Source organism: Plectropomus leopardus, chromosome 11 (genome assembly GCF_026936395.1).
Source record: "Plectropomus leopardus strain MGB_pleo_1.0 chromosome 11, ASM2693639v1, whole genome shotgun sequence".
NCBI lineage: Eukaryota > Metazoa > Chordata > Actinopteri > Perciformes > Serranidae > Plectropomus > Plectropomus leopardus.
In genome coordinates, this window is record NC_142186.1 from 7,087,248 (window position 1) to 7,103,630 (window position 16,383).

General features: G+C 39.5%; 1 protein-coding gene across 2 annotated transcripts in view; it reads right to left on the reverse strand.

The window, feature by feature from the left end:
• Positions 1–16,383, reverse strand: part of zfpm2a (zinc finger protein, FOG family member 2a) — a 154,960-nt gene that overhangs the window by 57,828 nt on the left and 80,749 nt on the right. Inside the window, exon 5 of one of the 2 annotated variants that reach the window (XM_088083898.1) lies at positions 7,836–7,944. In XM_088083898.1, the coding sequence (XP_087940024.1) occupies positions 7,836–7,944 (109 nt within the window). Of the gene's footprint in view, positions 1–7,835; positions 7,948–16,383 lie in introns of both variants that reach the window. The other variant, XM_042490344.2, reaches the window with a different exon arrangement.

Here is a 16,383-nt window from a genome sequence, read left to right on the forward strand (position 1 = left end):
CCTCTTGGATAGTACACTTAGATAGTCCCCTATTATTCATGTTCGCATGTATGTGTGTGTGTGTGTGTGTGTGTGTAGTTTATATGGTTACGAGTGAGACAGAGAGAAAAAACTGGGGAGAAAACGCCCTCTTGAATATGTTTGTAGACAGAGACAGGAGAAAATAATAAAGAGTGTGTGTTCCCGTCTTAGTCATGCGTGCTGAAACGTGTGTGATTGTATGTGCATGAATGCCCGTGCTCCTAAATACATGTGTGGGATGGTTAAGTCCTTTCAGATCGCCGTATGATTTGGATTTTGCTGTCCTTAACCCACCACACACTCTCATTCCTCCTCCTCTACTCTCCACAAAGCCAGCTTTACAACTTTTCCTCAATTGCTAATGTGGAAGCTTCAGCTACAAGACACGCTCCTCAAACTGCTGCCAAATGCCTAAACCAGCCACTCCTCTCCACCCAGCTCACTCCAGCCTGACCGTACCGAGTTATCGCGTGGCTCAGTGCAATCAATTATTGTTGCAGTGGAATCATTAATAATTTCCTAATGAAAACGATTCTGTTGATCTGTTGTCTTTTAATTAAACATAATTAGTCGGCTGCTCGGAGCTGTGGTGGGGACTCCTTTAGGGTACAATTTTGTTTTAATACACTGATAATGAAATTTTTACATTGTGTCAGTTGTTTAGTTATTATTCAGTCACACTATTTCGCTATGTTCCCAGATAACAGATAATAACCCCTCGCACCTCCTATTCGCCGCAGTCATTTTAAAAGAGGAGGGTTGAAATGAACAATTAAATTTTGAACTGTAAGAGTCCTCTCCTCTCACTGTTTAATGCTGCATGCTGCCATGGAGCAGTGCAGTAGTTTTACCTTTTCATTTCTGGTGGGAAAAATGTCTTTGGCAGTGCTTTGTAAGGCTGGTTTTATTATTATTATTATTATTATTATTATTATTATTATTATTATTATTATTAATAATAATAATAATATTATTATTATTATTTTTAAAGGGTTAAATAGATACTGCATCTGTCCACTCAGGTCATGCCAGTTCATCTTATGCCTCAGAGGTCTACAGCTCTGCAGCAGTGGAAAGAGCAAATGAAGACATAAAAAAAACGGATCTGATTGTGAAGACTTAGAGAATATGAAATAATACAAAGACACAGCCAGTTGGCTAATTCGACACTGTCCGGGCTTATGTAAAACGGCCTAGTTACATTGGTCAATTTTTGCACGAACAATGGGCTAAGTTGCTCTGGAGACTTATTGGACATGCTGTATCTGAATGTGGTCTGGCTTAAGAGGCTTACAGTTGAAAAGTTTAGGTGACCTCTGAATAATGCCACATAATGTGGTCACATTGAGTGTGTATAGTTTCAATGGGCTCTGATATCAGGTAACAATGGGGTAAGCACAATGGAGGCTCACACTGAGAATGAATGAAGTCATACATTGTACTTTAGAGCCAAAAGTGACACTTGTCTTTAACTGTGGACTTAGATCAGTCTGTATTTGATTTCAGCAAATGTACGCTGTGGAGAGCTTTCATTTAAGGGGACTGTAATATACTGCAGGATTTTTTAAATTTCCTCCGCAAATATGATCAAACGTAATACATTTAGTGCAAAAAAAATGTTTCTTAACAGTAAGAGTCCCTGCACTTTAAAAAAATGCACAGTATAATGCTGGTGATATTCTATACGGTTGTTATTTTCCACACATCCCATTTAAAAATGTATAAAAAAACAACAATGAATTGAACTTACAAGTATTGCCTGTACAGCAAATTGACTATATCTTAATCTTCTCTTGCACAGAGATCCATTTTGTCTTTTAGTTTCACATACTTCCTACTGGAGTAAATACTAAATTTGCATAAAACCGCTACTAAAACTTCTCAGCAATTACACAATTTACTCCTGTCTGAGTAACACTGGCTAAAAATTTTAGATCCCTGCTGTTTTAGAAAATAATTTAACCTGCTTTAGAAATGTATCTTTACCATGCATATAAAGATTTACATCTTCAGAAAGCAGTGCTGGGATGTTAAACTGCATTTCATATTTGTGATTTAAGTAGTTAAATTACTTCTTGTTACCATTTTTGTGTAGTTAACGACTGAAACTAAAAACAAATTTGTGACCATAAAAGGAAAGGGAGTTTTTTTGGATGCTATTTTTGAAGTGACCTAGCTAACTGAGTAATCCTGCTTGGTGTAATGCCCCACCTGGAATCTGATGTCTGAACGCTGCTGTCTGACGGATGGACACCAAAGCTGATATTATTATTAAACTTTCCAAACACGACTGGGGAATTGAATATTTTTGGTTTCTATATGACCTGCAGTGGTTGGAAGGAGATAACGTAATAATAATAATGTAATTTGATTAACTACAATTTGCATTAGTTCTGCATTTTTTTGAGAGGTTAACTACTGATACTACAAACAATTTAGGGGCATAAAAATGTTTATTTTACCATTGCTTCTCTCCCATAATTAAACCCCCTTTTACCACAACAAGTCAAAAGAACTGATTTTTGCTATTTATCAGCAAATTTCAGAGAATAGTTGCTTGTTATTTTAAAAGTTACCTGATCAGAGATTCTGCTGGTGCAATACCTACAATGGACTCTAGTCTGGAAGGAATGTGTCTCTGTATTATTATTTTTTCATGTTTTATTAAGGGTTAGGGTTATGTTTAGGTATCAGAATGGGAAAGAGTAATATGATAGCAGAACATCTCTAATGAATAACAGGGTATTTTATTTTTGGGTTTATATGACCTGTGAACAAGTAGGCACTTTTTTTTGCTGGCATGTGATTTTTTTTTGTACTATATTTTGATGTATTTTCATATCACATTCACATTGACAATGTAAGCATTTTTTACAAAGTATTTTGGACTACTTCTCCTAAGAGACTTTAGTTAATTCAACTAGATTTTTAGAATACATATTACTGTAGTTCAACTTTATCCATTGTGAGGTCATTTTCAGTTTTGCTTTCGCAGTAGTTTTCCCAACACTGTGAGAAGGTATCGGCTTGGGGCTGAGTGCCACACACAAGGTAGGGAAGTCCGAAAGTTTTTAGGGAAAGACAAATGCAGTGTTGGTCTTGTTTCTCCCATGGGGTTTGTTCAATATAATACAGAATAACAGCAGATTTATCCTTTAAAAGCTGTTAAACACAATGCAGTTGGGCTTGGTCACTTTGGTTCTCCAAACAGTTGCTAAAATTCTTCCAATCAGGCATGTTTGAACAGAGTCTCCGTTTGTAACATATTCAGCTGGGAGATGTTAGAAAAAAAAAATCAAAATGGGGCTGAGTCTCTTTTCTCTCTTAAATCTCTCCTACTTTCCAGCTGCATTGTTTATCAATCTGTTGTTTATCTGTACAGAAAATTCTCCACAGGTTTCTATCGCCTCTCTCTCTCTCTCTCTCTCTCTCTGGGTCCCTGCCTGTCATTCTCTCTCTCTCTCTCTCTCTCTTTCTCTCTTTCTCCCTCTACCTCTCTCTCCTCAGTCTGCAGCGTTACTGTAACATATAATTACTCTGCAGACTTGCTGCCTGTTTCTATAACTTCAGGGGTTCAAAGAAACTGTCGGAGTGTGGAGGAGAGCATTGTGGGAGTTCCAGGTGGATTTCTCGATAATGAGTTAGCGCAGTAGTAGAGTTGAGAGTTTTAGTAATGGCTGGCTGCTAAGGCTCTTCCTGGGAGTTTAATGTAAAACAAACAGGGCCATGCTGACAGCCTGGGAAAAACAGATATTGCAGTTTTCCACTTCCTCTTCGGGGCTCTCGCTGCCGCTCATTTTAAGAAACAAGGATTCAAAGAGGAATTTATATTCATGAAATGGCTCTCTGAATCCTAATTTAAGACATTTAAATGCCTCAAACATTACTCTTGGTCTTCTAGTTTCTTTAAATGGATAAAATATCTTTCTGTTCATCTGGATAAAATAATACAGACAGGAAAACAGGATAAAAGTTGTCAGGGAAGACAGAGTTCTGCTGGAATTGTAGGATGTGTAAAAAAAAAAAAACGGACAAAGAAATCTATATGTGACACTATAGGGTTAGCTTGTCGTGGTGCTGATGACCAGGGGCGCCCTGTGGGGGACCTTAATACACCACCCTGCTGCTTGTTACATACTCCAGTGCATGTATTATACATAACACACTGCAGGAACACAACTCTCAGAGGAATCATTTTGCTGAATCCTGTCCTCTCTCCCTCTGCACACATTCCTCCGACTTCCTGAATGACAAGTTTCAGGGGACAGAGGAAGAGCACTTGTACTAAATGTAATGCAGAAATCATAGCGAGAACACCCAACAGTAAAGCCACAGCCACTCAAACCAATCACCAGTCCTTACTTAGAGATACTCCCCCATAGATTCACACTGGCAAGCATCCAAAGTGAACTGCTACTATCTTTGCAGGCAGCCATAAAGAAAGCCACTGAAAGGTAAGCCAAAGCATATTCTGCAAGCATACTGTGTATTGAGATATTCACTGTTTTCCATAAGTAACGCATCTCAGGGAGCAATGAAGCAGCCTACAGAGGAGAAACAGCACAGGGGTGAAGATATAAACAATCTGGGCCCCAGCTTTTTCCAAGGTGGGAAGAAAGTTCCTGCTGGACTCTTTTGCGTTCTGTCGGTCCACACTGGTGTCGACATGATAAACACTATTCCAGCACCTGCTTCAAAACTGAAGCGAAAAGGCCAAATTCCAAAATTGAATTTGACAAAGATTTGATATTTCCTGCACGCTGACATTCAATTTCAATGTCACCTCCAGAGGGTGCCCACACATGCAGATTGGAATATTTAAAAGAGGGCGATGAAGAAGAATGAGCGGTGTAAATCAGTCTGGACGCAAAAGTCAAACGGGCTGAACGGCATCAAACACTTCACCACTTTCTGAACTTACTCCCAGTACACCCAAAAAAAAAAAAGTGTCGCCAGGAGCAAAATGTGGAACAATTTTGGATAGAGAGCCGAGAAAAACGGACACCCAACCAATTTATCCAAAGCTCTGTGGCAAAGTTGCTACAAAGCTGTTTGAGTCAAGTATGGAATTACACAGCCTGAATTTTTTGTACCTTGTAGTATCACAGTAGTATCGAATATTTGATGTTTATTGTGACATTCATTTTCAAAGTCAAAAGTTTTCATGATGAGAAAAAACCCAAAAAACATTTTTTTTGGGTTTAATTAAATCAACAATTCCTTTGAAAAAAAAAGGGTATAATCCTTTCATCCATGAACACAGGTGTAGATTTTAGGGGGTAGGCACAGGGGACGTCCCTCTCAATATTTAAGACGTGCATTTGTCTGCCCCAATAAAAACACAAATGCAGCTAAGGACTTTTATTTTGACAGTACAGTTTTAAATTATGCAAAAATGTCAAAAAATGGTGCATAAAAACTCATATAAGTGTAGATTTCAGGGGGGACATGGGACAGAACCCTCTAGATATGTAGAACATGTGCATTTGTTCCCTTCCTATAAAAACATGAAAGTAGCAGGGGGACTTTTACTTTGACAGAATTAAAGACATTTACACCAAGTGGTGACGGATGCTGAAATGACAAAAAATTGCTGCATGAAGACTCACACCGGTGTTGATTTTGGGGGGAACACAGGGAACACATCTCTGTCAATACTGGGACCAAATGCATTTGTCCACCTAAATAATAACATGAACGTAGCAGAGGACTTTAATTCTGACAGAGTTAATAAATGATGCAGAAATGTCAAATATTTTAAACAAGTGAATTTGTCCCCTCACCATTTAAAACATGAGAGCAGCAGAGGACTTTAAGACATTAACACCATTCAATGATGCAGAAATGGCAAGAATTGGTGCATTAAACTCATATAGGTGTAGATTTTGTGGGGGACGCAGGGGACACATCCCTCTCAATATTGAGAACGTGTACATTTGCTGTCCTCAATAAAAGCATGAGGACTTTTATTCTGACTGCATTTAAGAAATTTACACCATAAAATGATGCAGGAAGAGCAAAATTTAGTGTATAAAAATTCACCAGAATGCAGGAAATAATAAAATAAGCATGTCAATGCTCAAACATCTCCCTAAAATCACCATTTCATGTGCCCCCCCCCCAGTGTTGAAGCAAAACCTACGCCCCTGTCCTTGAATATGCTAAAAGATTAATACAATGAACAGAACTGAATAGCGTCCAATGTGTTTTATGCTGATGTCTCAGACACAGCAACTATGAGGTGACAAGAGATATTTAACTTCTATTCCGAGATTTAAATTAATTCTTTGTATTCAACATCCTCTCTATTATCGTTTATCATCAGTTGGCAAGCGTGTGAAGATTCTTGAGGGGGATTTACTGTAATGAACTTATACAGTACAACACAGAACAACTCTCACAAGGGTATGTCTGCCGATGTTATTGTGTTTAATTTAATAAGGTCAAACTGGAAGTGACAAACAAAGGAGCTGTCAGCGATACACAGCTGAGGTGATGATGCTGCTCTACAGTGTTTGATGCTATCTCCAGGATACATGTATGAAGAGTGGCGGAGGAAATTCTGAACAAAAATAAAGTGAGAAATCCTGTTATTGCCCTCTCTCTTTTTTTGTTTCATACAGTCAGTCTCTGAGCAAAAAGATTAGAAGATTTTAAAGAAGTGCATAATCTTCTTTCACAGCTTATCAAAACTTTAATGATTTGGTGATAAAGAGCACAAAGTTAAGTAGCCGGTTAAGAGGATAACTCCCCAGTGCAGTCTAGTGATTAGTAGATGAGAATTGGGAGACTGAAAATCCGGGTTGCAAATCCCACTCCTGCCACTTATTCACTTTGAGGGAGAAGAAGCTCCATTTCAGCTTTGGGGGTATTGTCACGGGGTAATCATTTTTGAAAAGTGATAAATGGAGCCCCTTTCCTTCACCCTTTGGAATCCAAAACACATCTTTATTTACGTATTTATTTTTGCTGTGTCTCTGGTTAACACCCGTCAAGACCCAATTATAGCTGCAGAAGCCTTGTGCTTTCATGGGGAAGTGAAGCTACACACTGTAGTGTCAGGGCTGTATACAGTTTAAGCATCTCCTCATACAATCTGTAACAAACCAGCCTCTCCACAGATCCATGTTGGGCTGGTTTTAATGAGGGGTTTGCCGGACACAATGCGGCAGATTGAGGAGTTTATCTTTATGACAGTGGGTCATTTGGGCTTTATTTTGTGCTTTTAGGGTGAAGGCTGAATAAACAACATGGATTTCTCTGACAGATATGTTGTATTTCCACTTATTTACATAAATCTATTTCTGCCGGGGCTCGTATGAATATGTCTGATTTATTAAAGATATACAGATAAAGCTCAGCTGAATTAGCGAGAGAACAAATGAAGCAAAATGGCAAGCTCCACTTGTGCTTTGCTCGCTATCTGCACCGAGATAGGGATTCACTTAGTATAAAAGAGAGGAGAAAAAAAAGGGGGCATTAATTACCTTGTGAAATCTAAAGACCATTAACTTTGTGTGTCAAGTGATGTTTCTCAGTTCCTAATCAGAGTTTTAGTGATATAAATTACTCTTTGGAGTAAAACAGATATGGTGTGAGAGTGTGTGCTGCTGCGTACATGTAATTATTTGTGTGTGTTTGTGACTTTGAGAATCAAGGAGAGTGTGAAAGAGAGAAAGAAAAAAGTAAAAGAAAGAGACGGAGAGACAGACAGGCAGGAGTGGAGTGGATGGAGGATTGTCAGTGTCTTTGCGGCGGTGCTGTGTTGCGCTGCGGTGAGATAACAGGAAGCCGGCGCTGCTTTGCTTGCTTACCTTTGCTGTACACCACGCAGTTGTTTTTGTTGTCTTCCGCTCCCTGCCAAGTCACATCCAGCAGCCACCTGGGGCCGGCGCTCAGCACCACCGGGACCGTGCTCTTCGTCTTCTGGACGGGGACAGATAACAAACACTAATCATTTGCTTATTTTGGTGATTAAAGAAACATTAATAACCACTGAGTTACGCTCTTCTGCCGCTCTGAATGGCCATAAACAGACAATTTCAGAAACTATACACCATGCAACTCAAGTCCACCCCAAACCCTTTTTTTTTTTTGCTGAGATTTGAGCAGGTTTTGTGTGTGTGCGTGTGTGTGTGATGGCCTACAGACAAAGGCTGTACAGTGGTTAGAGTGGTAAAAAATGGGTGCATGGATTGTATCAAAAAAAGGGGGGAATAATCATCCAGGATTGAACCCAATGATTCAGCAGCTGATCTCTTAGATTAAAAGGAACATCTAAGGTGTCTGGGAATTATGAAAAAAAAGAAAGGAAAGAAAGAAAAAAAAAAAAGCTGGTGACTTTCAGAGAGAAGGAAGCGAGTGTTCAGCGGTGAACTTTGGGCACATTGTGCCTCACTATCGCCAGGATCTCACTATTTCCTGAAACAAGCAGGGAAGAATTTAAAGAATCAGTATCCATTTCAAAGGCCGATTGAGGTTAGAGTTTTTATAATATGCCGGAAAAATTATTCTGAGTGTGTAAGGTCATTTTTCTTCTTGGTCAGAGGTCAAACGTGGAGTTTTATTCCAAGGAAAGAAAAAATAAAACAGGGAGATAGAGTGCAACGTCCAGCACAATACATTCACGTGGTGCAGTGTCACTGGATTGGCTTGCTCTATGTATTCTGTTTTATTTTATTTGGCTCTTTTTCTTTTTGCAAAATGGAGTGTTGGTGGTGTTGAGTGTGTGTTGGGGGGTGGTAGCAACATCTCAGGCAGCTGGGTACAGTAGCCTATTACTCAAAGGCAAAATGTCAGTATTTCAAGGCCATTACTTTTGAACCCTCGGGCCCTCCTTCATTAGGATGTTACAGAAATAGTTTAGCTAAGAGAAAATGGGTTGAGGTGCAATCTCGACACTTCATTTCTTTTTCCATCTGAGGCAGGCAGCGACAGGACACTGTCCATCTGCCTAATGCAACAGAAAAATACTGGTCCTCTCTCGTGCTTTTCACTTATTTCTTCCCCCGCAAAAGGCAACAACCTTCAAGGATAAATGCAAATGTCACTTGAGCATGTTAAAGGTCTGAATTGGCACAGATATGCACAAGAGATGAGCACTGTGCTCCGGCAGTGCGCCTGCATGCCCCCACCTCCTCCTCCTCCTCCTCAGCCACCCATTTCTCTTTCCATGAACTCTATCTAGTCTGAGGCTGGAGGACAAACTGACTTTTTTAGAGAGCATTATTTACAAATAGAAAATGCATCTCCCAGAGATGATAGCAATCTGTTTGGATTTTGTCTGCAAATTAAGAGAACGAATGCAGATACTAAATAAAGATAGATTTCTCCATATATATATATATATATATATATATATATATATATATATATACATATATATGCACGTTGGCAAACTACACAGCCAAACTGATCAAACACAGACAGTAAATTGTGTCTGTTGATATTCTTATTCCTTCTCCTGGCATCTTCTTATCCCATCCTGGCAGCAGATGAGAGAGAGAGGACCTCTGTAATTTAAGTCATCCTCGATTTCACATTTCAAATTAGCCTCACAATAAAGTCTTCTATCTGGCTAACCTGAAAATCTCACACCCCTGTCAAAGGAGCAGAGCAGACCGGCTGATTGTTGCTAGGGACGACTATCTGAAATGGGAATCAGATTAACCCTTCCTTAGATCTCCAGACTGGAGCCATCTCTTATTCAGCAGCGAGAGGCCTCTCTGCCGTCCCTCTGAGCCTCTGGGAATTCATGATATTCCAGCTGCTCTTAATGTAGCCAACAGGGACAAAATACCACATTAACCCGACATCTTCCCACTGTTACAAATCAGGAGACATATGTAAAAAACAAAATGATTACAGCAGTAACATTTGTTCCTTTTCCTGAGATAGAAAGTTTTAAAATTCTGACTATATATTATGTCAATGTAATTTTTAATCACTACTATTTTCTTTGCCTCCTTTTTGTTGGAAACATGGCAGCAACAACCCATGACAGTTTCTCAGTACAGATTTACATAATGCATCTATCGTGACAATAGTGGCCCATGTGCTTTGTAAGCATGCTGCATGTACCAGACGTCACACAGACAAAGAAATGCGACTGCACACAACATATTTAGGATTAAGACACAGTGGTATCAACAGGAGGGGAGGGAGCATCTGCAAATGCAAATTAAAACATTTGTAACAACCACGGATCAGTTAGCCTAGGTGGCCGGGGCCAGAAGAAATGCAGATTGACAGGCAGAAAATTTAGATTTCTCTGGAGCGAGGAGGCATGTGATAAACTGGAAACAAACTCCTCTTGTGCCTAATAATCACACAAGCGGGGGATGTGACGTATGGAGGCTCTTTCCTGTCCAAAACAGAATACTGAGGCGAGTAAAATATGCTGACCCCTATTGGAAAGCTGTGCATATTTTTACATATTGTATCCTATTTTTTTAATATCAAATGTTTATTGTAGATATTTTAAAAGATATTTAAATTATAAGATATTAAAAGAAAAGTAAACGTGTTTTATTTATAGAGATACAGTGTTTAATATCACTTTACAGACTATCATCCCTGTCGAGCCTGTAAAAAACCTCCTCTGGCCTTCCAGTCTGTGTAGTGTGTTATGGTTTATCCACCCTCTGCCTTCACTCCAGTGGTTTCAATACTCTGCCGGTATTTTTTTATTTTATTTTTTTCTTCCTGAGCTCTGTTACCGTTCCTCGTGTAAGAGATACAGTGACCAAAACAGTGTAGTCAGCGAGGAAGTGATTACAAACTGATGCTCCAAATTCGCTATAAAATGAAAATCAATATTTCCACAAGTTGCTGCAACATAAAAGATAACCTTCATTGATTTTTCTAGACTTAGGCCTCTGTGATAAAATCTAATATAAATTTTCAGCCACACGGATTTGGATCAGAGCGGAGCAGGGGCTGAACGATAAGTTCCGCGCACATCTCTCAGAGTTGGATTTTTTTTTGCCTCCCCCTTTCCCTCTTCCAAGGCAGGGCTGTACTATTTATAATTGGCCCTGTGTGAGCAAAAGCTTCTATCAGGAATCTGTTCTAATTTTTATTACTGAGAAGCTAAAGCCTGTTCCAGATAATTTGGAAATTTCAGGGGAATTGTGATAGAGCTGATGGCACAGCCGGACTGACTCCAGAAAGGAGCTAACCTGTAATAGCCTCTGTGGCTGCGCTGATTAAATGTTGCCATAGATGAAAGACCTGCCATCACCGCAATAAATTAACCAATCACACAAATCCCAAGTCGCTACTAATCCCTCCTTGATACCATGATCCTCTGATCAGCTGAAGGAGGTGAAGAAGAAAGTGGCTTGTGACACTCAGCCTTCCTCTAACTCCCTGCTTCCCTGTGTAAACAACAAGCTAATGATATCACCGCTGACCATTTCACCACCACTGGCTACTCTTAACCCGCTTCATGGTCAGGGCAGGTGAAATCGATACAAACCTTGGTGGGAATGATTATTTTCCTCATGGCTTCGTTTTTTTTTCTTCCTCCACCAAGGTCACTGACTGGCACTGTATCCGTCTTGATCCCACAGCTGCAGGATTTAGACAACTGAGAGATCAAAACCACTCCGTCTGAATATCTCAACACATTCATTGGCTTTATACGTCCTGCTTTCAACTCCCACTCGGTATGAAGTAGTGCCATTTTGAAACAAAAACACCAGTCAAATAATGGTATTAACATGTTTGGAATATTGCATGCTTTCCCCCCAATAAAACACTACTTTCAGAAATTTCACTTGAATCACTGATGAATATGTTTCTCTCCCTTACATTAAATTTCAGTGGTGGATCTAACTGTGGGCAAAATAAGCAGCCTCCAAAGGGTGCAACCCAAAAAGGGGCAGGGGTTCCAAATCCCCCCCCCTCCTTCCACAACATTTCATTACATGTGAAGAGCATTACAGAAGAAAATGAAAATGAAAAGGCAAACCCTATCCCTGCCTTGCTGCATAAAGACAAAAAATGCAAACTTTCACATTTTTTACATACCTTTAATTTTTTTTGTTATGTGTTATTATTGGTGTTTAGGTGAAACCAACCCCTATTATAGTTAGAGAAAATGAAAAGACAAACACCACATGTGGTGAACTCAAAAAAAGAAGAGAAAAGAAGAGACAAGACAAAATTGCATATTTTCCCAGTTTTCACATGCTTTTTTTCTCTTTTTTTTTAACCAAAGAAAAAATTTAATCTGAGGGAACAGTTCACACACAGAAAAAAAAGGAAGGCAAAATGTGTTATTTTTACGTACCCTATTCTTATTACTATATGTTCCCATGCTATTTTGTTTATTTGTTGCTTTTTAAATAATAGGATTTTTTTATGGGGGGTCGTGGGCTAGCCTTGGGTATCAAACGTTATTTGCCCAGCACTGTTTGACCCTGTGTTGGCATCACAATGCAATGTCCCAAATAATTTTAAAGTGCCATGTCCTTTTCAGATGATACTAGCAGTATAAAGGTAACAAAAAAAAGAAACAAGCTTATGTATGGGTTATGTCAAGTTTATATGTTCTCTGTTTCTAACATGGGAGTGAGGATAAAGGATTTGTACCTGTTTTACCAGTCAGTTTACAGCAGACAGCACACTCACACCTTGATAACGTCCATTGCAATTAGTTGTTCACTGCGATGAAACAAATTGCATGTGGTCAACTGGAAATTTCATTAAGGGAGATTTTCCTCTAGCCCTTGTTATCGCTCTGCGTATTAATATTTTCTTAGCCTCAAGGATGGATGGGTTGCAAGGGTCTTTTTTTTTTTGTTGAATAAAACAGCCAAAGCCAACCTCACAGTCTGCGTTCTCCCACCACTATCCATGCCGGGAGAAGCTGTGCATATGCTTAGTTAGGCGCCGCATGTTTTTCATTGCACCCTGAAATAAGATTCTCAGTCAACATCCTACATAAAGTGAGAAATACCTTCATTTCTCAAGTCTGCTTTTGTGTCATTTTCTCCTCTTCTAAATGGCCGTGGTTACATCTGCTGAAATGAAAAGATACCTACATACTGCTTTCATTCCCTCTTTCTCCCCCCTCTCTCCCTCTCTCTAAGGCTATAGCATCTGCTATTGGGAGACTAAATAACAGAAATATGCAGGAATTGCACACTAATTCCCTTTAGAGATAGATCTTGGCTGGTGCCCTGTCATAAATCAGAGAATTTCGATATGAAATGAGGCAAGCTGCTCTAATCATTTCTGCATTTCAAATTGGATCACTGGCTCAATCGCTTGGCTTTTAAACTGCTTGCCTAAGAGCAAATGTGAGGTGGGAGATAATTCAGCTGAAATCTCTGCCTGCTCTGTGCAGCAGTTAGTTTACTGCTTGAGTGCAAGAGAATGCTTTTTTCTTCCCTTAGCCCATCTTTCTCTTTTCAACTTTGTTAAATTGACTTTTCATTTTAAAATCGATTAAATTGAGAGAGTCACTGCTGTTCCCGGAATCTTTAAAGGGACACCCATCACTGTGCGCATGTGCCTTTATTTGGCTGCTGCTATCATGGCGGCACTATGGGGGAATAAATATTTTCTCATTTAAATCACCTTTTATCCTGCTGACTGGACTGTAAGCATCAAAGTTCATGTGCTGCATTAGCTATTACTTATTTCACTCCATTGAAATGCTCACAGTGGCTGTATTTATATTGACTATGGGTGGCATTGCATGATTACTGTATGTTCAGTGTATCTGGTAATAAGGCAGACTGGTGACTGGCTGCTTTGGGTGTTAATTAAGCTAAATAATTAGCAGCACATTCAGAAGTAATTTTTATTTTATTGTATTATTTTTGTATATTTTTTCAAATCTGCTGCTTCTTAAATCAGGGAGGAGAAGAGAGAAGAATAGAGCTTCAGAGGGAGGGGGTACTCTATCCTCTATACTCCATTCTTCAAGACCTTCAGGCACATTGAGGTGCTCCAACTCTAAAGCCAAACAGTTTAGTGTAAGCTGTACCTGCCCCGAAGACAAGCAACCCCTTTCTCCACCCCTGCCTCCTTTCCTTTCCTGTAATTTCTTTCACTATTCCTTTCCTGTCCTATCTTTTCCTTTCCTTTAATATGCTTCCCTTTCCTTACTCTCTTTGCCTTTCATTTCCTATTTATTATTTTGTTATTCCTTTCCTGTCCTTTCTTTCCTATTCTTTCTGTTAATTTTAGGGATGCTGATTATTTTTGGATATTTTACCAATATCCATCATGCTGATAAGTAACAATTAATTTGGCCAATAACCAATACAGATATCAATATATCCACTTTTTTCTCCACCTCATTTTAGTGATCATCAAGTCTCATCTGTAGTAGAATTAACATTATATTATGCATACCCATATCATGATGGCCCATCAGCAGATAAAGTCATAAAATACAATGCTATTACATGAATATAAAATTTATAAATTGTGCAAAATACTAAAAATGCTTCAACTTATTGATGATGTTTTGTACATGTTCACTTTATCAATTAAAGAAAAATGTCGGCAGAAATCAGCATGTTGTCTGATATTTCATTTTAAAGCCAAAATATCGACTCATACAGATGACACGCCAAAATTATCATGAATCCCTAGTTAATTTCCTTTCCTCCTCTCATCTCCTGTCCTCTCTCATCTCTCCTTTTCTTTTCTTTAATATTTCTACACTAGCCACACCACTCTTTCCTACATTATGTGCACCACTTGCTACCGGTTCAGTCAAAACTTCCTTTCCCTCCCCAGCCCTTCAGCATCACACAACAATGTCCCCAACTTTCTTTGTAGCCAAGGATGTTTAATTCAACTTTACAAGTAAATGCATGTGTACTTTGGTATAATGTCCCGAGAACTAGTATTTGAAGTTGTAAACAAGAGAAAGCTGAATTTGTAATGCATGTGCTCCAGGACTTAATAATATCTCGGAGGTAGAGTGCACATATGCACACGTGTACCTCTTGTGTTTGGCTTTGGTCAGGGGGACAGAGCAGCCCCGTCGCTTCACTACTCACTGTTTGAATTACTCTGAATTTTTTCCCCATTTGAATTCAATTGGGAAGGACTTGTTTGATCTTTTTGCATGTAAGTTAGGGCTGACTCCCCGAGCGGCAAGGAGCTGTGTGAGGGAACATAATAGGGAACCTGGAGCCAGTAATGTTCCCCTGTATGGATATTACCATGGCCCCTGGGGGTCAAGGTGGCAGGTGGCATATTCTCTGGACAGAACCACTCTTTCTCTGTCGGGATAAACATGCGGACGAGGGTGGGGGAGGGGGGTTCTTCAAAGAGTGGAGAAAGGGGAACTTGAGTCAATCAGTCAATGGGGTCACAACAAATCCCTGCTCTCATAACCACACATGGAAGACTAGGATCAGTCAGAGGCAGTAAATAAAGACAAACAATAAAATAGTAGGCATGATGCTTGAATAAAGCCCCTGACTTTAGATAAACCTCTGTGCCCCCCTTTAGGTATTGGATTTTAATATTCTTTTGAACTCCCCTCTCTTCTCTGGTGGAGTTCTAAGTTGCATGATGCATACATACCATCTACTGTACGTGATTTTATAGTTCTCTCAGCCTGTGCAGCCACTTCTTGATTCAGAAGCTTCATCCATATCAAAGTGTGCAGAATAATAATTACAATAAGTAAAACAAATTTTAAAAAATTCATTTGAGACAAAGAACAAAGAGAAGAAACATGAAATGCACCACATGTAACTTTGTTCTAATGACTCACAACCTGAACAAAGGTACCTGTGATTTGCATACCACCTGATCATCTCCATATTGCTGCAGTGTTCAATAGTTTGATCCCTGGGTGCACTTCAGAGAAATGGGGTCTGACTAAATCCACCGTAAAAAGACCAACAATATTTACACCAAGTTAAGTAAATAAGATAAAGATGGTGAACTCGCCCCTCGCTAAATGCATTAGACGTGAACTCTCTTATCAGAGTCTCAGCACACTGACTGTTAAAAGATGGGTTTCTCGGGCTGGAAATGGTCTTTGTTACCCAATTAGTTTGCTGACGACCCCGTGGTATAATATTCCTGCTTTGACAGCCTCATACACATCCATCTAATGAGGTGCTTTCGGACCACCAGGGAGCGAATGAACACTGTCCAGACCTTCATCTCCTCCAGCACCTATCGGCTTTCTTATCATCAATAGCAACCTTTTTCTTTTTTTGTGTGTCACAAGACTTGAATTTTTTCGGCTTGCTTGTTCATCCGTCCGGAGTCGTTTTGACAGGGCTTTGTCTTTGGTAGGCCCCGAGCCAACTAGGCTGAGGATCAGAGGGCTAAGGCCAGGACAGGGGACAGCGAGGACTTATCAAGGTCTACCAG